Source organism: Saccopteryx bilineata, chromosome 2 (assembly GCF_036850765.1).
Source record: "Saccopteryx bilineata isolate mSacBil1 chromosome 2, mSacBil1_pri_phased_curated, whole genome shotgun sequence".
In the NCBI taxonomy this organism is placed as follows: domain Eukaryota; kingdom Metazoa; phylum Chordata; class Mammalia; order Chiroptera; family Emballonuridae; genus Saccopteryx; species Saccopteryx bilineata.
In genome coordinates this window covers 353,601,323-353,625,026 of record NC_089491.1, presented here as the reverse complement: position 1 = coordinate 353,625,026, position 23,704 = coordinate 353,601,323, and the positions used below count along the sequence as shown (strand labels likewise).

The 23,704-nt window shown below is 39.4% G+C and overlaps 1 protein-coding gene and 1 non-coding gene across 2 annotated transcripts in view; both read left to right on the top strand.

The window, feature by feature from the left end:
* ACACA (acetyl-CoA carboxylase alpha) overlaps nt 1-23,704 on the top strand; it is a 273,603-nt gene that overhangs the window by 175,554 nt on the left and 74,345 nt on the right. Inside the window, exons 42-43 of the mRNA XM_066262811.1 lie at nt 15,347-15,616; nt 21,848-21,945. Of these exons, the coding sequence (XP_066118908.1) occupies nt 15,347-15,616; nt 21,848-21,945 (368 nt within the window). The remainder of the gene's footprint in view (nt 1-15,346; nt 15,617-21,847; nt 21,946-23,704) is intronic.
* Nucleotides 21,499-21,605, top strand: LOC136327860 (U6 spliceosomal RNA). Its single transcript, XR_010729921.1, has one exon. It is a non-coding gene; the product is annotated as a U6 spliceosomal RNA (small nuclear RNA).

Genomic DNA, 23,704 nt, shown 5'->3' with positions numbered 1-23,704 from the left:
GAGACAGTCAGACAGACTCCCACATGCGCCCGACCGGGATCCACCCGGCACGCCCACCAGGGGCGACGCTCTGCCCACCAGGGGGCGATGCTCTGCCCATCCTGGGCGTCGCCATGTTGCGACCAGAGCCACTCTAGCGCCTGGGGCAGAGGCCACAGAGCCATCCCCAGCGCCCGGGCCATCTTTGCTCCAATGGAGCCTTGGCTGCGGGAGGGGACGAGAGAGACAGAGAGGAAAGCGCGGCGGAGGGGTGGAGAAGCAAATGGGCGCTTCTCCTGTGTGCCCTGGCCGGGAATTGAACCCGGGTCCTCCGCACGCTAGGCCGACGCTCTACCGCTGAGCCAACCGGCCAGGGCGAGAAATAGTTTTATTAAAAAAGGAATAAGGCCCTGGCCGATTGGCTCAGTGGTAGAGTGTCGGCCTGGCGTGCAGGAGTCCTGGGTTCGATTCCGGCCAGGGCACACAGGAGAGGCGCCCATCTGCTTCTCTACCCCTCCCCCTCTCCTTCCTCTTTGTCTCTCTTTCCCTCCCGCTCCTCAGGCGCTAGAATGGCTCTGGTTCCAATAGAGCAACGCCCCAGATGGGCAGAGCATCGCCCCCTGGTGAGCGAGCCCGGTGGATCCCGGTTGGGCGCATGCGGGAGTCTGTCTGACTGCCTTCCCGTTTCTGGCTTCGAAAAAAAAAAAAAAAAAAAAAGGAATTAAAAATTGACCTGTTAATGTTCTCAATGTAAATGCATTGATGCTACCTAGACATTAAATCATTATAATGTGGTGTTCTCCAATGGTGATGGCTTTACCAGGCCGTCGTTGTGGGTGATATTGCATTACCTTGAAGGATTGGGCTTTCTGGGCTTAAAAGGTAGCACGTGCATATTAGGAATAAAGGTAAAACAAGAGCTTTCCTGCAGTTTCCCCATGAATTGAGATGCTTTTCCCCGTAATCAGAGGCAGCAAACCTGCACTTATGAGACTGTCTATGTGGGTGGCCAGTCTTTCTCACTTATTTTTTTTTCCAGGACAGTAAATAGGTAAAATGGTGATGGGTCCAGGAGTTGGAACAATTCAGTTCCATTTAGTTTTAGGTAACTTGTTTGCCATTTGAGGAAGAATATTGGCTGTTTCAGCAGAGATGTGACCTGCATTTTGAACATTGTGCCCGTGTTAAAAGCAGGAGAAACAGAGCTTTTCTCATGCGGTGTTAGCTACTTTCTCCTTTCTATTTTTCTTGTTGTCCCTTCGCCACCAAGAAAGATTTAACTGAAGGAATACCACCTTATGCATGATGAAAGCTATAGGTAGGAGAACACATTTTTCTCGTCAGATTTGAATGGCACTGAATTTAGTATGAATTTTGAGTAGGAAAAAAAGAGATGTAGACCAAATCTGTGAGCTACGTTATTTGCAAAGTAATCCTAGATGAGTTGTCCAGGATTTTTTTTTTTAATAGTTTCAAGTAAGATGAAAATTGAGGGAAATATGATTGTAGCATAGACTAAACTGACTTCATTTCTAGTCGATTTCATGATGCTACAGTGATGGGCACTGTATGTAAATCCACAGCTAGATGAATGTGTGCTATTGAGCCAGGATGCGAAAGAAACGCAGCTAACCAGCAGCTCTTCTCTTACCACATCTCGATTTGGGAGGAATTGTTTTCATTTTCCTGCCAGTCTGCTAACCTGTTTTGATCATTTGGTGGAAGCTGTAATTGCAGGTGGGAACATTTTGAGTAACAGTTGACAATCCAGCGCAGCTGCTTTTTGTGCTAAATCCTGTTATTAAAAGGCTCAGGCTAAGATCAAGCCACGGGCTGGAACTGACTCGACAGAGAACTTAACTTTGCCTGATAGGACAAAGAGAACACTAGCCTTCTTCAGACTCTGTTATTTGTTCTGAAATGTTATTAGCATTCTTTTATTATTTCTTTAACAGCTCTGGGAACTAGATTATGAATCTCTAAACCAGGCAAAGATGAAAAATACAGTGGAGATGCACCTTTTATAGCAATGTCAATGAGGTTAGAAATTAGGACCCTGTTTTCCTTATTATTTCAGAACATGGCCTTCTTAACAATATGGACCCATCCATTTCCTCTCATCACTCCTGTCTTAATGAAAAACTGAGATGAGAAGAAGATGCTATGTTTAGAAGCTGTTATAACAATTAGGTACAGGATGTGTACTCCAAAAAGGATTGGTAATTAGAGACTGAAATTCTTGTATGGTATTAAATTTTTTTCTTAACATTTTTCTGGGAGATAGGCGTATTCCAAAATGAATGCAATTTTATGTTCACTTGTACCCACGCCACCTGCACTTGAGAGCTGTAGTGGCTCCATGGCTTCATTTTTTCTGACGGGCACTAGGTGTCAGGGTTTTTCCTTCTCAACAGCTTAGCATTCAGGCAAGCCCCTTGATTTACCCTGTTTGGAGAGGCAAATCCAGCAGTATTCCCTTTTTTTTCAGTTGGATTGGTAGGCTTTGCCTGGCATTCCTACAATATGTGATTGCATTTTTAACTCTTTGGGCTGGAAATCTGTTGAACTTTTATCATGGCTATACACATTTTTGTAGGAGACAATTTTTTAGACAGAGGATGATCGAGGGGAAAAAAAAGTAGTGTAAGTTAAAGACTCTTTGCCATCATAGCTGGTATATTGGTTTCAGCTCTTTCAATTCTTGGGGTGAAATGTTGGGGATTAGGAACTTTAGAACTGTTGAGCCTTCCCTGCATAATTGTTGGAAGTGTGCTGATGTCAGAACTACCAAGGCATAGCGTCTCTTTAATTATTATAAAATATTACAAAGTTACAAAAAAAAAATACAGAGTTGTATGACAAATACCCCAGCATTTTCTGACTAGTTTAAACAAATCTTACTATTTTGACACTGTTCCTTACTTACATGTTGCTGTAATGCTTTGAAATCTCTAATCTGAGTATAAAAACAAACAAAAAAAACCTAGTAAACTTATATAAACCTAAAAATTTATTAATAGATTCATTTTGACAGTTTTAGACTGGACTTCTTAACCCAGAGGACCTCTTATTTTAGAAAAACCACCATAACCCTCTGTCTTAATTCACTTGGTTGACATTTTCCATACTCTCAAAAGAATTGCTTGGGTTATCCAGGATTCAGATTCTAGTGGAACCTACTATGTTTGGAAACTCTTGACTTCAGAGAGAGAGAGTCGGAGGGAGGGCTTAAATAAGGAAAGCATTAATCATTTCTCATGCACACAGAACCCAAATATTTTTCTAGTTTAATATTAGACGTTTGTAGCCTGACCAGGTGGTGGCGCAGTGGATAGAGTGTCAGACTGGGATGCTGAGGACCCAGGTTCGAGACCCCGAGGTTGTCAGCTTGAGCACAGGCTCATCTGGTTTGAGCAAAGCTCACCAGTTTGAGCCCAAGGTCGCTGGCTTGAGCAAGGGGTCACTTGTTCTGCTGGAGTCTCCTGGTCAAGGCAAGGCACAAATGAGAAAGCAATCAATGAACAACTAAGGTGCCACAATGAAGAATTGATGCTTCCTTCTCATCTCTCTCCCTTTCTGTCTGTCTGTCCTTCTCTCTGTCTCTGTCACACACAAAAAATTAGACTTTTGTATACTGTTTCACTCGATTTCACCTCAGAATAGATCCATGAAAGTGCAGCTAATTTGGATGTATTTTACTGTGCTTTGGTTTCATTCTTTTGAAATCAGTTTACCTTTTCATGCTGGGTGTGGAAATTGAGTTCATGTCAGTATTTCAGATGTGTGTTGGAAAAAGGCATATTTGTACTGTGGCATGCTGAAGGTGAGCTCTGAAATAGACCTGATAAAAGCAGATCTGAAAAACAGAACCATGGTCTGTGCACTGATTGTTCAAGTTATAAAAAGAGGCTAATGGTCCTTGCCACCAATCTATTCCTGAAAATGAGATAATGTCAGTGCTTTGAGATCTTCAACAGAAAATATCACATACCACTGGTTACACAAAACATTCATAATTTGTGCTTGCCTTATTTCTTGTCAGGGGCTTCAAATAATTAGTTTTGGCCTGACCAGGTGCTGCTGCAGTGGATAGAGTGTCAGACTGGGATGCAGAGGACCCAGGTTCGAGACTCCAAGGTCGCCAGCTTGAGCGTGGGCTCATCTGGTTTAAGCAAAGCTCACCAGCTTAGACCCAAGGTCGCTGGCTTGAGCAAGGGGTTACTCGCTCTGCTGTAGTCCCACGGTCAAGGCACATATGAGAAAGCAACCAATGAACAACTAAGGTGTCACAACGAAAAACTGATGATTGATGCTTCTTATCTCTCTCCGTTCCTGTCTGTCTGTCCCTCTCTGTCCCTCTCTCTGACTCTCTCTCTGTCCCTGTTAAAAAAAAAAAAATAGTTTTGAATACTTGTAGGCCTAGTAAGCTACGAATTTCAAGTATGGTAAAAGACTTATTATGGAATATGTGGTAAGATAGTTTTATTTAAAATCATTCGCTTTCCTTCTGTTATTTTTATTCTAAGTGAGAACGTTGTTTGGTTATGTCCAAACTGTTTCTCTTTATCTAAAATCTTCAGAACCAAAGTTGAGCCCCTCATTAAAAAATATTAAGACTGATTTTGAAACGTAGCTCTGCCTGTTGTGGAGTTACTTTCAATGAACTTCTAAAGAACACTGTTCTTTTGGGATGCATAGACTCTTAGAATTCCTTCTGAATGACTGTTGTTGGTGTTAGAGATTTCTCATCAGGTTGACTAGTTGAGTTTGACTCATTTCATTAGTAGCAAACCAAAGCCCACTGAGCTTAACTGGCTTTGAAAATCTTAATGTATTCATCAGCTGAGAAAGGTAGCTCTTGTGGAGGGTTCCCCCGAAAGTAAGTCCTCAAGATAGCCCTTAAACAAAAGAATGTACTTGTCAGTACTTTTATACATCTTAAGTTTTAAGACTTTACTGAAAAAGGATGTGATACTGCGCCTTATGTCAAGAAACTTCACATAGCGCCAAGTAGAGGCAATAATGAACATCAGGATGGCATCAGATGCCACCAGAGAAGGAAGTGTGGCATGGAACAGTGGTCTCCAACCTTTTTTGGGCCACGGACCGGTTTAACGTCAGAAAATATTTTCACTGACTGGCCTTTAGGGTAGGACGAATAAATGTATCACGTGACCGAGACAAGTGTCAAGAGTGAGTCTTAGACAGATGTAACAGAGGGAATCTGGTCATTTTTTAAAAATAAAACATCGTTCAGACTTAAATATAAATAAAATGGAAATAATGTAAGATATTTATTCTTTCTCTGTGGACCGGTACCAAATGGCCCACGGACTGGTACCGGTCTGCGGCCTGGGTGCACTGGATGCATGGAGCATCCAAGTTCAACATTTCTTTTTTTTTTTTTTTTTTGCATTTTTCTGAAGTTGTAAACGGAGAGGCAGTCAGACTCCCGCATGCGCCCGACCGGGATCCACCCGGCATGCCCACCAGGGGTCGATGCTCTGCCCATCCGGGGCGTCACTCTGCCGCAATCAGAGCCATTCTAGCGCCTGAAGCAGAGGCCACAGAGCCATCCTCAGGGCCCGGGCAAACTTTTGCTCCAATGGAGCCTTGGCTGCGGGAGGGGAAGAGAGAGACAGAGAGGAAGGAGGGGGTGGGGGGTGGAGAAGCAGATGGGCGCTTCTCCTGTGTGCCCTGGCCGGAAATCGAACCCAGGACTCCTGCACGCTAGGCCGATGCTCTGCCACTGAGCTAACCGGCCAGGGCCTCAACATTTCTTTCTATGACTAATGGCAAGGCTTCTGGAACTGTAGTAGGCCAGCTTGGTTAATTGCCACATGAATCCATTACTCCTGTGTCCCATTTCTCAAATACCACTGGCTTGTATGTGCTCCATTGCATGTTTTTTTTTAATTGGCATGTTTATTAAAGCATCTTGTGCATATGTATGACATTAATTTAGTTTCATGTATATAAACATTGCATAGAGAAATAATTCTCCTGTTCAGAATTATTTTTCCTAATCCTTGGTAACTTTTTTTTTTTTTTAAATAATTTTATTTTTTTTAATGGGGTGACATCAATAAATCAGGATACATATATTCAAAGATAACAAGTCCAGGTTATCTTGTCGGGTAACATTTTTTAAGAGTTATCTCTGGGGTAAAAGTTTTTTGCTCTGGCATGGCCTGTGGTGGCACAATGGATAAAGTGTCAACCTGGAATGCAAAGGTCGCAGGTTTGAAACCCTGGGTTTGCCCAGTCAAGGCACACATGAGAAGCAAGTACTATGAGTGGATGCTTCCTTCTTCTCTCTCGCTCTCGCTTCCTTCCTATCTCTCTTCCCCTCCCTCTCCTCCCTCCCCCCAGTCTCTCCTTCTCTTTCCTTCCTTCTCTCCTCTATCTAAAAATCAATAAAATAAAAAATTAAAAGACACCCACTTGAAAAAAAATTTTTTTTCTCTAAAAATGATATATATTTTTTAACTCTACCCAATAGCTCAGTTGGTTAGAACATCATTGCAATGCACACAGGTTGCTGGTTCTATCCCTGGTCAGGGCATATATAGGAACAGATCAATGTTTCTGTCTCTCCCTCTCTCCCACTCTTTCTAAAATCAATACATAAATTTAAAAGTAAATAAAAATGATATATTTTCTTATCCTTTTATCAGTTTCTAGAACAGTTGATGTAAGTTTGTTCGGTCATTTTTGAATTATCCAAGCATGTAAAAAGGTTTTTTCAGTTGGTAAGAAAATTGTTTTCAGCTCTTATGTGATCATACAAACTAGGCAATGGAACATGACCCCTAGCAGATTATACAATGTGGAAAGGCATTGACATTTTTTCAGTGTTTTCTCAATCACACAAATTAAATCAAATATTACATTGTCTTTATGGTTTAAAAATACACATTTTAACACCTACAGTTTTTTCTAATATTTCATCAAGTATGCTTTTTCCATAAGATTTTAACATGAGTTAAAATTGTAATTATTTTTTTATAGTATCTAATTAAAGTAAAGATACAAGATACAAAATGGGGGGGTAACATTTATGTGTCTATATAGGAACTCAAGTTCCGATTCCTTCCCTGTGAGTCTTTTTTTTTTTTATTCATTTTAAAGAGTGGGGGGGGGGGGGAGAGAGAGAGAGAGAGAGAGAGAGAGAGAGAGAAGGGGGAGGAGCAGGAAGCATCAACTCCCATATGTGCCTTGACCAGGCTAGCCAGGGTTTTGAACCGGCAACCTAAGTGTTTCCAGGTTGACGCTTTATCCACTGGGCCACCACAGGTCAGGCCCCTGTGAGTCTTAAGTTTTGCCTTCTTTGTGATGCGAATGATGCTTAGTCTGGTTCAGCTCTCACATTCTCGGAGTCTTTGTACTGCTGCTCCAGGCCTTGCAGAGTTGTCATCTAACGGGCAGTAGCACTGGTAGAACAATAGCTATTGGAAGCTTTGCAAGAAACACTCAACTTTTAGACTTTAGCGTGGAAAATAAAGCTGCAACATCTCAGCCACAGTCTAACCTTTATATTATTACAGCTGAACTCAAAATGAGATAGATAGAGGGAAGACAACCGTGGCAAAGATATTCCCTTTCCGCTTCCTACAGCATAGCTAAAGTTGATGGATGCTTCTTATATCCTTAAAAACAAAATCCTGTCTTGTTTTGTCCCATAGCTTTCTCTTCAGATTTCTTTGTTGAGCTTAGTATTGTTTTATTTCGTAGTAACAGCAGCTTTGGAAAGTGTGTGTTTTTTGTATGTGTGTATGTGTGTGCATTTGCACATTCTGTTCACACTGATAGTAAAATTAATGCTGATGTCAATTTTGGTGTTAACTTTGGGTCATAATTAGTGTTGACACTTTGTGTCAGACTAATGGCATTTATGGGCACCATCAGAATAAATGTTAATATTATCATGTTTTTAGTATCTGTTATAGTAACATTAAACCAAGGTCCTCCCAGGAGGAAAAAAAAAATATATATATATATATATATGGATAGATATATAATGTCTTTCTGTATCGCTGGTGTTACTCAGCGAGAAAATGACATCTCAGGGCAGAATCCTAATCACTGTTTGGAGCATCAGAAATAATGATCACCTCTGATCGGAGGTTGTGAATAATTCATTCGTTTTGATTTTCACGTCCTGTCCAGTGATACTTTTCAAACCAAATGTGTTTCTACAGGAAAATAATGGTCCCACTTCTTATGGAAATACTGTGGCACAAATCATTTTACCCACATAAAAACAGTTAAATAAGACTTGTCTTCTGCTTGCACCCCCCCCCCCACACACACACACCCTCCTCCCTCACTTGGCACGTGTTTATTCCTGAATCAGACTGTGGCCAAAGAAATCTTTTCTTCCTTAGAACTTGTATGAGGAACACAAATATTTATTTCTGTTTATCCTTAGCTTATTCACAGTGACTCTTCTGATTCTTGTCCTTTTTTCACTTTAAGTTAATTAGTTTAGGTTGGTAACCTTAAACCTAAAAAACCTGCTAATTGGGATATTCTGTCATCAAAAATCATCTGAAATGCAGTATTTTTTTTCAATGATTTATGGCTATATCAATGAATATGTAATCGGCAGTAAGTGCCTAAAATCCCTTAGTTAGTCAGTGCCTCCATGAGGCAGCGGTCAGGGAAAGAAGTTGGTGGCACTGCCAGGACCCAAAGCCCGAGTCTGATGCTCATTATACACCATCTGCCCACTCACGCTCAAAAGCCCCTTTCTGGCTACATGTTGTTGCCCTTTTGTTGCTTCCTTAGCCCTTAATCCTGGAGTTGCTTTTTCACTAGGTTTCACTTGTATAAAAACATGTGAGGGAGAGAGAGAATCTCAAACAAGGGGATTCTTCGGTGATGGGATTTCCTTTGGTTGTTATCTTTCAGTTAGCATACAAGGCAACTTGGGCTTAGGTGAAATCAGTGAATGTCATGTTTGGAATCACATTGTCACATTTTGTGTATGCTTTTAGAGTGATTGCAGAATTTTCAGTATCAGATCTCTATTGTGTGTATATTATAGATAGACCCATCTATATAAAGTAATTTGTAAAACTTAGTGTCCTAATTAAAGGGGGAGAAAATATGATTGTCTTTTGAAGTAATGACCCAATCTGCTGAGACAAAGCTATTCTTAGAATATTTTGAACCGTTTCTCCTGAATGTTGTGACCCCTTTTCTCCTCTAAATCTAACAAGGGTAGGAGGAAGTGTTTTTCAACCTAATTCTCATCATCACACAAAGTCTTTGCATTCAGAAGCCATTTTCAGTATTAAATTCAGTTTTGTCAAGTGATTAGTTGAATTTGGTACAAAATAATTTACAAACACAAATTTGGAAACGGCAGTGGTGCTACTGCACTCAAGGTAAGCAGTTGCTATTCTTGAATTGAAGCCCTCTTTCGGTGACTGCATCACAATGTAGATTATCGTGTTACATGTCTTTGCAGCCGTTATAGACCTGCATCTGTTGACACCCTGTGTGTTCTACCCTGGTCTGCTGGAAGAAAGAGGGGAGTGGGTGAATTGATACCCTGCTTGCCTATCAGTGCAAATGTCCTTTTATGTACATATGTTTGTAAAGCTCTTTAGCCCCCTTTGAGATGAAAGGCTCTGTATAAATATAAGCTTTCGATTTTAGTACATGTTTGTAATACATATGGTACAGTCCTAAATATGTATTTAGCTGATAGGCACTGTTCTTGTCTGTTGTACAAATATTGACTTTAAAAGTATAAATATGTATTTAACCATCAGACCAGAAAAACACTGAAGCAGTTACTTCTCAGGTAGAGATATTAATATTGTATAAACCTATATATACACATATGTTTACATTCAACCACATGATTGCAGCACATTTCTTTTTTAAAAAACTGAAATGATAGCCCAAATAAAGGTAGTTCCTGATAGCCTTCTCCCATTGAGGTGAATCTTGATTTTTAATTTTTATATGTTTACATCTCTATAATATTATAAAATATGATATGTTATAGCACAACTATAATGTAGAGTCGATGCTTGTAAAATATGAAAATTTCATTAGGCTGGTGAGAATTTTTTCCTTTAAAATTTTTTTAAATTATGGAAATGTTGAAGAGTACACTAGAGATAATAATATAAGTTCTTATGTACGGTCACCCAGTGAAGAGATACTTAGTAGTCCTTTCTCAGTTACTTTTTAATTTTAAGTTATCAATGTAATACAAATATATTAAAGAAAATTTGGGAATGGGAAGAAACACACAATCCCATCATCCTAAAATAACTATCTTCTTATTTTGCTATGTTCTTTATTTCTGCTTTTAGTTAGAGTGTTGTAATGCTTGCTGTGCACTTTCTATGTGCCAGGCACTGTTCTAAGGTTTACCATGTTTTTAATTCTCATAAACTTAATAGTGTAGGTTATTATTTACCCCATTTTACTGATGAGAATACTGAGGTTCAGTACATAGGAACTTACTATCTCTAGTGTACGTTTTAATATTTCTATAATTTAAAATTTTTCAAGGGGAATAAAATGGAAAATGGGGTAATGATAACCTCTATGCACCAGTTTTCTCATGGTGCATAGAGATTAGTAATTTACCTAATGTTATGGTGGCTAGAAAACTGACTGAGTCTCTATTCTGTAAGAATCAGATTCTCTTAGATTCATAATCTCCAAATCTGGCTTCTCAGTCTGTGCCCTTAACCACCACAGTATTTTGTTATTATGGTACAGATACAAATCTGTTATACCAGTTCTTCATGTTTAGTATTACATCATAGGTATTTTTTAAATGCTATTTATAATGTTCATAGCCATCATTTTATAAGGCCGCCTAGAACACTAGCAGTAACTTTACTAACCTATTTACTTCCCTTTAAAAAAGTTTATACCACAACGTTTATTATTTAAACTTTTTGTCTCAAAATATTTTGATTTGCAGAAAAACTACAGAGGATTTCCATATACCCTTTACCCAGTATCACCTAATGTTAATATCTTATATAACTATAGTATAATTATAAAAACTAAGAAATTAACATTGGTACAATACTATTAAATAAAATACAGACTTGTTTTTCTACTAATGTCCTTGTTCTGTTCCAGGATCCAGTCCAGGAAACCAGGTTTTGCATTTAGGTATCAATAACATTTACACATGTGTTGTAATTGATATTTATCTTTCCATAGTGTTTCGGCTAAGTTCAGTGGAACTAGTCTGGAACATACTTTTTTACTTTCTCTAGAAAAGGGTATTTATACAGACCTTATTTTTAAAAATAATTCAGAATAGCTGGAAGGACAAATTAATTTTCTGTGCCTTAATTTTCTCATGGCAATAAGAACAGCTGCTTTTGAATTAATAATAATAATAGCTATTATTTAAGAATTTTTATAAGCCAGTCTCTGTACTAATCTAATATGTTCCTCACAACAATCCCTCCAAGAAGATACTGTTATCCCCACTTTATAAGGGGAAAAATTGAGACTACAGGGTTTACGGTCCACGGTTATACGGATAGTATAGAGCTGAGCTTTGAACCAAGACAAACTAACACTCCCAACTTAAACTCTGAACTACTGTCAGTATTTGTCAACATTTAGTATAGTACAGCATGTAATAGATTGTTCATTCAACAGTATCTAGTCATGATGTTTAAAAAATATATAGTTGATAATGTTTAGGACTGTTATTCTGTGATTCCTAGAGATAAGTCATGGACAATATTCTAAGCCCTTGGTGTTGACTTTTTCCAAATGTCTTTTTAAAAATTAAATGACTGTGATAAATAAAATAAAAAAAAATAAAGAATAAGACCTGTGGTGGCACAGTGGATAAAGCTGGAAATGCTGAGGTCACCGGTTCGAAACCCTGGGCTTGCCAGGTCAAGGCACATATGGGAGTTGATGCTTCCAGCTCCTCTCCCTTTCTCTCTCTCTCTGTCTCTCTCCTCTCTGTCTCTCTCTCTCCCTCTCTCTCTCTCTAAAAATTAATAAAATAAAAAATAAAAATTAAATGACTGGAATGAACCAATATTTATTACTCCCATATTATATGTAGGGATCCTGCTCGGCAGTGGAAGAGGTAGATATAACGGTTCAAGCTGGTAAGCTAAAAGTGGGCCTAGGCAGTATATGATTAATTATTAAGTAAATTCTCTGCATGAGGGACTTAGTAGAAGATCAGAGAAGTGGTCACTTTAGGCTAGGAGAAGCTTTACTGAGGAAATGGAATTTGAATGAACCTTTTTTGAATGGGTAGATTTAGATAGGTTGAGAGGAGAGAAAGGGGCAAAACTGTGCATTGAAGTAAGTGTAACAGACTGCTGCTTCTAATAGTTTGTACATCAAACCCATAGGTAGTATTAATTTTGTATATGAGGACACTGAAGCACAATCAAGTTATTTTCACAAGTCACACAGGTAGTAAGTGATAGGGCCTGGATGTGGCTAAGACAGGGCTAGTGCTCTCCATTCTGTAATGGTACATTTTTAGGGGGGAGGCCGTGGTCGATGAGGAATACACTTTGGAAAGAACATTGATAAAGAGAGTAGTGTGTTCTTGGTGCTGCTGTGTTGACACCTAATTAGAAGTCAATATTGCAAGCATAATGACCTGGCCAGTTGCTGAACTGACTGCCTAAGTGACACAGTTAGAGTCCCCAGGTAATAACAAAAGATAAGAATATTATTTGCCTGCCCAGTGCCACATAGACACAGTGTCTGCATTAGCATGCAAATGTTGAAGTAAATTCGTCAGGGCTCGCATCTAAGCAGCTTCTGGCCTAGGTGGCTAAGGTTAATACATCATAAAATTCAGTGTAAAATGTGATCTTTCTGACTACAAATGCATTTAGAGGAAATAGCTTTCCCTTCCTGAAAAACAAAAGAGATGTTGGGTTAGAGGGCCATGTGAGGAAGCAGGTAACATATTTCTCCCCATACAGGCGTTATATTAACCAGCACATTAAAACCGTGACCAAAATTCTCCTGATATTTGGAGTTTCTCTGTGCTTTTTTTTCTTTTTTCTTTTGATGATGGTCTGTTTCTCCTTACTTTCTCTGTCTTTAATTAGCAAATAGAGCCTGACCAGGCAGTGGTGCAGTGGATAGAGCGTCGGACTGGGATGCGGAGGACCCAGGTTCGAAACCCCGAGGTCGCCAGCTTGAGTACGGGCACATCTGGTTTGAACAAGACTCACCAGCTTGAGCCCAAAATCGCTGGCTTGAGCAAGGGGTCACTCACTCTGCTGTAGCCCCCTGGTCAAGGCACATATGAGAAAGCAATCCATTAACAGGTAAGGTGCTGCAACAAAGAATTTGATGCTTCTTATCTCTCTCCTTTCCAGTCTCTCTGTCCCTATCTGTCCCTCTGTCTGTCTCTAGCTCTGTCACAAAAAATAAAAATAAAAACCTAGCAAAATACTTCCACAAAATAATCTTAAAAAAAGAAATGAGCAGATAGAGTAATATCTGATCTCAGAAAGGTGATTGGATTTTCTCTGTGTATTAAATCCATTTTGATTTGTATTTTGCCAATGGTATAATATTTTAAAAAGCTTATACTTATCTGTGGGTGCTTTATATATATTTCTTAATGTTGAGAATCACAAATAGCTGTGTGGAAAGCTCCAAGCAGCCTGATTACAGTGGATGTGCAATTGGATTGAGGAATGTGTACTCAGAGCTTATGATCACTGGCCCAGTTGAGTCTGGGTGATGCATGTGGCTTTCCAGGGATGCTGCTATTTACATCTGTTAATGGCCCTTCATGATGGCCGGCTCCCCAATGAGGTGATATGCGGCAGCCTGGGGATGAAGGACCAAGGCTGGGCTCCATTAGGCAGGACCAGGAGTGCTCATCTTGTGGGCTTTGTGTTTGGGGGCGAGTACTGGGGGGTGGGAAGAGAGGGAAAGCAGAAAGAAACGGGGGCTAGGATGAGAATGGAAAACATTACTTATCCATGTATGGGAAAAAAGACAGGTAGACGTGAAAAACCAGCTGTAATGAGTGTGAGTGAACAGAAAAGAAATGAAACTAGTGAATAAACAAGTAGTAGGATTGACTAGTTCTCATATAGAAGGAGATTAAAAGGGGAGAGGGCTGTGAGGGTTTGGAAAGGCACACGTCACTCCTGCCTTTTAAGTCAATCTCATTTATGTGTGTGGCTGGTCAGATGCTGCTGAACAGAGAGCCAAGATTTACAAATAGTATATCACAGTGTTGTAAGAAATTAGTTCCTTGCATCCTTTGGTTTTCTGCTTCTGGGAGAAAGTGACAAGAGATACTCAAGATGCAATGTTGAGCGATAGTAAATTCTTGCAGAAGTGGAAGATGACTGACTCAAGCCAGTAAAGAATGTTGCTGGTATTCCTAGCAAATGCTAGAGGACAGTAAAAGGATGCAGAATCACAGAAGTTATACAGTCCATGAGAGGTGATCGTTTTCCTGCCCTCCTCTCATGTGTTGAAGGTTTCTTGGAAAGAATCTCAAAAAAGATGAACTAGTGTCTTAGTAGATAGAGTAGTAAGTTCAGGAGTTCTGAATTTACTTCTCAGTGCCATGACATTCTTCCACAGATATTCCAAATACAGTTAGGCTTTGGGTTTTGTTTTTGTTTTTCCTTCTGCTTAAGCAGGCCCAAAGATGGAATTGAGATAACTGAATTCTCAACAGAATCTAAAGAAGTATGCTAGACTGTTTCTTCTAGTTTCCCAGGAAACTTGACTCTTTAGCAATACAAATGCATATCTTTTTTTTTTTAATTGACTTTATTAGGGTGAAACTAGTAAAATCATCTAGGGTTCAGGTTCCCAGCTCCACAACACATCTCTTTACACCACAGTGTGTATTCGCCACCCCAAGTCAAGTCTTTGTCCATAATTGTTTATCCCTCCCCTCCTCCTGGCAATCACCACACTGTCTCTTGTCCATGGGGGCTTTATATTTTTGTCCCTTTTTTTTTTTGCTCTTTTCCTCCACCTCCCACACCCAGACCCCCCTCAACAGCTGTCAACCTGCTCTCTATGTATGAGTCTGTCTATGTTTTGCTTGTTCGTTCATTTTGTTCATTAGATTCCTTTACACAATGGAATACTATGCAGCCATAAAAAGAAGGAAATCTTACCTTTTGCAACAGTATGGATGGACCTGGAGATCATTATGCTAAGTGAAATAAGTTAAGTGAAACAAACCAGAAAGATCAGTACCATATGATTTCACTCATGTGGAATCTAATGAGCAAATGCATATCTTTACATGAAGGCTGTGTCTGATACCTTCAAGGAATCTGCAAAAAAAAATCCTGCATGTAAGAGGCTTGTATTTATTTGTTTGTTTATGCTTTTGCAGATTGGCATGGTAGCTTGGAAAATGACCCTTAAGAGTCCCGAATATCCAGAAGGCCGAGATATCATTGTTATTGGCAATGATATCACATACCGAATTGGATCCTTTGGGCCCCAAGAGGATTTGCTATTTCTCAGAGCTTCTGAACTTGCCAGGGTGGAGGGCATCCCACGCATCTTTGTAGCAGCCAACAGTGGAGCAAGAATTGGATTGGCAGAGGAAATTCGTCATATGTTTCATGTGGCCTGGGTAGATCCAGAGGATCCTTACAAGGTACAGACTAAGAAAAAATAATGTTTTAAACACTATGTGGTTATGCATGCATGTGTGTGTGTGTGTGTGTGCATGCATGTGTAGCGAGGGGGATAGGTAAAGGTTTAAGTTCAAAAGTCAATATTTGTAGTAAACCACGTTGGAAACAAATTATGTCTCAATATGTTCACCTTGGCCCTGGCCAGTTGGCTCAGTGGTAGAGCATCGGCCTGGCGTGCGAAGTCCCGGGTTAAATTCCCGGCCAGGGCACACAGGAGAGGCGCCCATCTGCTTCTCCACCCCTCCCCCTCTCCTTCCTCTCTGTCTCTCTCTTCCCCTCCCGCAGCTGAGGCTCCATTGGAGCAAAAGATGGCCCGGGCGCTGGGGATGGCTCCTTGGCCTCTGCCCCAGGCACTAGAGTGGCTCTGGTCGTGACAGAGTGACGACCTAGATGGGCAGAGCATCGCCCCCTGGTGGGCGTGCTGGGTGGATCCCGGTCGGGCGCATGCGGGAGTCTGTCTGACTGCCTCCCCATTTCCAGCTTCAGAAAAATTCAAAAAAAAAAAAAAAGTTCACCTAGTCTTTCCTCTGTCTCTGAAAATAGATTGCTGATTTTTTTGTTGAACACTAGGTGAAATAATAGGTATGCATTTAGCCCTGGCTGGTTGGCTCAGTGGTAGAGCGTCAGCCTGGTGTGTGGTTGTCCTGGGTTCGATTCTCAAGGCACACAGGAGACGTGCCCATCTGCTTCTATCTCTCTCTCTCTTCTTCTCCTCCCCTCTTGCAGCCAAGGCTCAATTAGAATGAGTTGGCCCCAGGAGCTGAGGATGGCCCCATGGCCTCCTCCTTAAGCACTGAAAAAAATGGCTCCAGTTGCAATGGAGGAAGGGCCCCAGATGGGCAGAGCATTGCCCCCTAGTGGGCTTGCCCGGTGGATCCTGGTAGGACCAAATGTAGGAGTCTATCTCTACCTCCCCTCCTCTCACTAAAAAAAGAAAAAAAAGGTAGGTATGCATTTAGCATGGATCATGCTAAGCCAAAAATACAGGATGAGGTGAAAGTAGGTTCACAGTTGTGAGTACACAAAACAGTTTATTGTATTACTCTTTATTAATTATTGTATTATTTTTCGCATAAACAACTGTAAATCTACTTTTGCCCCACCCTGCATATATCTAAACTGTTTTCCACAGTGGCTTCCAGGACTTATGGTCAGTCATCAGGAAAATCACTTATATCCTCAGCTTCTCTGATTGTTCTCAGGTCTTACTCTATTTGAAACCAGCCTATCCATTAAAGGCACTGCTTCCCTTTTAGCTCCCTTAAAAATGGACTAACTTCTCTTTTTCTTGTATCACTGAGACTGAGGGGGAAGAGTGTCTTTTTGTGCCCCATTGCTACTTTCAGACTTTTCTTCCTTCTTTCTCTCTGAATCCCATGTTGTCAGACTGCCATTTTGCCACTGCTCTTATAGTGTTCCTCAACCTTTAGTCACAACTCATTCTTTGTATCTTTTATTTGATGATGCATTGTTACTCTCTGCAAAGTACTGGTCTTATAATCTTCGTGATTATTCACATAGATGATCCATCCATAATCTAGCCTCTTACTTCCTCCCTTCTAATGGCCCTATCCTCCACCCCAGCTCAGCCTCTCATTCTTCATAATCTCAATCTACAGCACCTCTTTCTTCGCCACTTCTCCATCCTATCTTTGCAGCTTACTCTCTTCAGCACCCAAGTCCAACAATCCTTCGAACTTACCAGGACCTACAACTATTGATCCTGCTACCTTGCTTCTGTTAACTCTCTCCTTACCTCTTTGTATTATTCCTATCCTGCTTAAATTCCAAGGTCAATAATAGGTTAATCACTATAACCACATTCTCATTACCACCTTTCCTGCACCCTCAACTTTGTTACTTCTCTCTTCATTCTGCTTACTCTGTGCCTTTACAAAAACCTTGTTTAAATCCAGCTCTCTCCATCTTCTCCCATATCTGAACCTACATCTCAACACTGATAGAGAAAAACACAAAGTACTGTTGACTAGTCTTACTTTAAATTCAAGCTTACCAACCTTTTGAATGACTTTTGGATCTTCTTCAGTCTCCTCAAACGTCTAACACCCTCTTCTCCTATCCTCACTCTTACCTGATGGCCTTCCCATCCAATTTATTGAGAAAACAAGCAATTAGAAGTCAGCTTCCATACATCTGCACCTGTGCCCTTGTTCTCCACCGTTTTATCTGTGCTGTGGGTGAATGGCTGCTGCTGCTACCTAAGGCCAGCTCCTCCTCTTGTTCACTTGATCCTTTCCCCTCTTGCCAACTTAAAGTTGTCTATCAACATTTCTCCCCATTCTTTCTTATATCATCACTTTCCCCCTCTCTCCTGAATCTATCCCTTAGCATACAAATAACTTACCCCTTCAGTTTCTACCCCTACCCTATTTTTCCTTCCCTTTACAGCAAAACTTCTTAGAGTTCTCTCTTCTTGCCATCTGCAGACACCCTTCTCCCATTCCCTTGGGACACACTTCCTTTAAGCTTGCACCCTTACATTCTACTGTAGCTGCTTTTGTCAAAGTCCCCATTGGTTCCATATTGTTAAATTTGTTGTGAACCTTAGTCTTTATCTTAGTTATTTGGTTTCTCTGCATCATTTGACACAGTTGGTCGCTCTTTCATTCTTGAAATGTTTTCTTCTCTTGACTTTCAGAATCCCAAAATCTCCTTCTTACCCTCTTAACTGTACTTTCTCTTTCTTTTGCTATTTTTCTCATCTTTAAATGTAAGAGTATTTCAGGGGATGATAGAAATACTCTGTTTGTTTTTTTTTAGAAATATTCTGGTTTTTTTTTTTTATTTGTGAGAGAAAGAGAGGGCTAGATAGGAACAGACAGGAAGGGAGAGAGATGAGAAGCATCAATTCCTTGTTGCGGCTCCTTAGTTGTTCATTGATTGCTTTCTCATATGTGCCTTGACTGGGTCAAGCCGGTGAGCCTGTGCTCAAGCTGGCGACCTCAGGGTTTTGAACCTGAGTCCTCTGCATCCCAGGCTGTTGCTCTATCCACTGCGCCACCACCTGGTCAGGCAGGTATTTTGAGTGTGGTGGTGATTATATAAGTATGTACATTTGTCAGAACTTATCAAACTACAACACTTAAAACTGATAATTGTATTGAATGTAAATTATATACTTTGGTAAAATTCATTTTAAAAGTGCATGGAAATTGTTGGTTACCACTAACAGGTACAGGGTTTCTTTTGGGGATTATGGAACTGTCCTGGAATTACATAGTGATTGTGGTTGCACAACATCTAAATATATGAAAAACTACTGACTGTACACTTTAAAACGGCCAATTCTATGTTATGTGAATTTTATCTCTGTTTTTAAAATTACCAAAAAAGACCCAAAACAAAACTGAATGGAAACAGATGCCAAAGCTACAGAAGCTTTGGCAGGACCAACATGACTGTTCAGTCTCAACCCGCCAGGGCCCAGTACCCTCCTACCTGGTGCTGTGCAGGAAAGCCTACATAGAAGATGAGGTAGAGGGTGGAGTGTGTCTCGGGGTATGGTGCCTACAGGTCTTCACATTTCTGTGTTTGCCTTCCCTTGGTGATTTCGTCTAGGCTTACAGCTTTCAGTTCCATCTATACACTAATAAACTTCCAAGTTTATAACCTACACCTGATCATCACATTCATATATGCAGATTCAACATCTCCACCTACTACACATCTGCCTAAATGTAGCTTCTAATCTCCTGTAAATTTGTTCTTCCCTCAGTCTTCGCTATCTCAATAAATGGTACCTCTGTTCTTCCATTCAAGTAAAAGATCTTGGACTTATCCTTAACTTCTCTGTTTCTCTCATATTTCACACTCACTCTGTCAGTAAATCATGTTGACATCCTGACCTTGAAAATATATCCAGAATCCAACCACTTCTAACCACTTTCACTGCTACACAGTAGTCCAAATCACTGTCATCTCTTACCTGCATTATTGCAATAGTTTCCTGATTGACCTTCTGGCTTCTGGCCTTGCCCCACCCCTACCCAAAGTCTACTCTCAACAGAAAGTGCAGCCTGACCAGATGGTGGTACAGTAGATAGTGTCAGACTGGGATGCAGAGGACCCAGGTTTGAAACCCGATGTTGCCAGCTTGAGTGTGGGCTCATCTGGTTTGAGCATGGGCTCACCAGCTTGAACACAGGGACGCCGGCTTGAGCGTGGGATCATAGACATGACCCCATGATCACTGACCTGAGCCCAAAGGTTGCTGGCTTGAGCCCAAGGTCGCTGGCTTGAGTAAGGGGTCACTCGCTCTGCTATAGCCCCCTGGTCAAGACAAATATGAGAAAGCAATCAGTGAACAACTAAGGAGCCACAATGAAGAATTGATGCTTCTCATCTCTCTCCCTTCCTGTCTGTCCCTATCTGTCCCTCTCTCTATCTCTCTGTCTTTGTAATAAAAAAGAGAGAGAGAGAAAGAGGAAGGAAGGAAGGAAGGAAGGAAGGAAGGAAGGAAGGAAGGAAGGAAGGAAGGAAGGAAGGAAGGAAGGAAGGAAAGAAGGGAGGGAGGGGGGGAGGGAGGAAGGAAAGAAGGAAGGAAGGAAGGAAGGAAGGGATGGATAGATGGAAAGAGAAAGAGAAGGAGAGGGAGAGGGAGGGAGAGAGAGAGAGAGAAAGAAAGAAAGAAAAAGAAAGGCAATGATCCAGTAAAAATATGTCAGGTCATGGCTCAGAATTTTCTTCTGATTAATACCCTTTAGTGGTTTCCCAACTCACACGAGTAAAAGCCAAAATCTGTACAGTTAGTTACCTGCAAGGTCCTACATAGATTGGCCTTCCAATACTACTCTGCCCTCATTTCTCTCTTGCCTCATTTCATGCTCTGGCTCTACCTTGAACCTGCTCGGCACACTTGTGCCTCAGTACTTTTGCACTGTGGTTCCTTCATCCTTAGAATACTTTCCCCACCTTCCCCAATATCCTCATGTCTCATTTCCTCAGTTCTTTAGGTCTTTGCTCAAATGACACTTTTGATGAAGCCTTTTTTTTTGGTGACTCTATTTTATTTTTTTCTTAAATATTATCCCCATTAACATTCTATGTTTTATTTGTTTGTTTTGTATATGTTTTCTCTCACTAGGAGATAAGTTCCATAGGCCAGAAATTTTTGTTTTGTCCTTTCCTGTTTTTCCAGTGCCTTGCATGTAATAGCCACTCAATATGCATGTGCTGACTGACATATGAGACTCAATGCTACAAGGTGTTCTTGTTGTAAGTCATGCGAAATCAATGGCAGTTTCATGTCTCTTCTATATTATGTTCACTATGACTTCCTAAATGTAGTTCCTGATTAATTGAGTTAAATGGTGGGCATAATTTCTTAGAGTATTTAAAATGTTTTTTTATTTTTTATTTATTTTTTGGTTGAGTGACTAATTCATTTAAGTTAAACACACTTATTATATAACTCTACTTTGTGAGTGTGTATTTGTATGTATAAAAATGGATCAATTATGAAATGTTAGCATGATTTTTTAAATGTAAATAGGAATTAAGAGTTGTTTATTTAAAAAGTAAAAGGCATGAGCTCAGTTGTCACTGATTATTAGCTCTGCATAGACTTCCTGACTTTACTATTGAATATCCTAGTTTTTTGATCCTTTCAATTATCAATACCCATTTATATTTTTATGATACTGTGGACTTGAAAAAGTGAAATATAGTAATTCACAGAATTCTTTAATTTTGTGTTGATATCTTTAATAGAGGTGTCTGTCACTAAAGATCAGAAAACAACGCTTTAACCCTGGTGAAAATGAAATAAATAGAATATACTTGGTGTTGCAACTACAAGACATCTTGTTTCAAGGACAGACAGGTGCTTGCTTCGGCAGCACATATACTAAAATTGGAACGATACAGAGAAGATTAGCATGGCCCCTGCGCAAGGATGACACGCAAATTCGTGAAGTGTTCCATATTAAAAAAAATAATAATAATAATAAAAAGGACAGACAAGCAGTGACTAGACAAATAGGCACTTCCATCTTTCTTTTTTTTCCCCCATCTTTCAAAGGAGAATTGTCTATGCTAGTATTTTATTAGACAGTAACTTTAAGAAGTGATGTAGCGATTTAAAGCTAGTTTTGGAACATTATACATGCTATGCTGTATTGGGTTATGTGACCATGACAAATAATGAGTTAAAAACTACTTATGCTTCACAGGGATTCAAATATTTATATCTGACCCCTCAAGATTATAAGAGAGTCAGTGCTCTCAACTCTGTCTATTGTGAGCATGTGGAGGATGAAGGAGAATCCAGGTAGGTATATATATTTTGAATAGTTTGGCCATGGATTAAAAGAAGAATGTGATTATTTTTTTCTAACTGTCCAGCTGATTATTACCTTGAAGAGCAATAAAGATTGTTACATATCTAGAGGTCTTAGGTTTGTATCTGAGCTCTACCACTTATTAGCTGAAAGACCTTACTTGTATTTAGAATATTTATTCATTTTATAAAAGTCAGAACATGTTAACAATTATGAATAAAAAATAAAAACCAGCTACAGTCCTCCCAAGAGACACAATTATTTTTTTATTTTTCAATTACAGTTTACATTAATATTTTGTATTAATTTCAGGTGTACAACATAGTCGTTAGACAATCATATATTTTACAAAGTGGTCCCCCTGATATTTCAAGTACCCACCTAGCATTGTATATAGTTATTACAATATTATTGACTATTTTCCCTATGCTATACTTTACATCCCAGGGACTATTTGTGACTACCAATTGTTAGCTCTTAATCCCTTTATCTTTTCCACCCCGTCCCCCTGTCTTCCTCTCCTCTGGCTACCATCAGTCTGATCTCTATATCTATGAGTCTGTTTCTATTTTGTTTATTTGTTTATCTTGCCAAGTGACACAATTATTAATGTATATTATATTCTTGCTGTATTTTCTATGTATAGTACATACATAGGAAAGTACTATATATACATTTCCCCCCCTAATAATTGAGTTGCAGCAAGAAAGCTTTTCTTAATTTGTTATTTTTCTTTTATTTTCTTTCTTTCTTCTTTCTTTCTTTCTTTCTTTCTTTCTTTCTTTCTTTCTTTCTTCCTCTCTCTCTCTCTCTCTTTCTATTCCTTTCTTCCTTTCTTTTCTTTCTTTCTCTTTCTTTCTGAAGAGAGACAGATTCACACCTGTGCCCTGACCAGGTTCCACCTGGCAACCCCCATCTGGGGCCAACTGGCCAGGGCCAGTTTGTTATTTTCACTAAAAACTTTTTTGAAGAAATTATAGTATATTCTTAAAATATTTGAGAATATGATGTTTTATGGCTTCATAGTATTTCATCATAATGAATATATCATATTTGAACATTCAGACTATTCCAGATAATGTTATGTCCCTGGGCTGAGCATTCTGTTATATAAACTTTTAGGAATATCTGTATTCCCTTTGGGTTAATTTTTAAAAGTATAATTACTGTTTTTAAAATATGTCCATTTTAAATAATTTTTTGATTATATCAAATTGTCCTCCCCTGATTTGCATTCCAACCAGGAGTTTATAATACTGTTTTCTTTCTTTAATTTTTTATTTATCAATTATTATCAATTAATAAAAGAGGATAAAAACAACTGTTATTCTAAGTGGTATTTTTGATTACCAGTGAAGTTGAAATTTTTATAATCTATGTGCAAGTATTTTAATCAGTTGCTCTAGTAACCACTCATTGAATAATTAATACTTTTTTCACTTTTATAGTAATCTTGATTACTAGGCTTCGTTGTGTGTTTTGTTCTGTCCTTAGGCTAATGCCACACTATTTTAACTATTCTTTTGGGGCAAATTTCATCACATTCTTAATTTTTCTCCAGGTTTCATTAGCTATTTTTATTTTCTGTATATAGACTTCTTTTTAATTCACAAAACCTCTCCATAATGGACTCAAATTGAATTTGGTTTATAAATTAATTTAGGAAGATCTGACATCTTCATAATATTAACTCTTCCCAAGAAGAAATATGTTTCTTTTTAATTTATTAAAGCTTAATTTTTAAAGTTT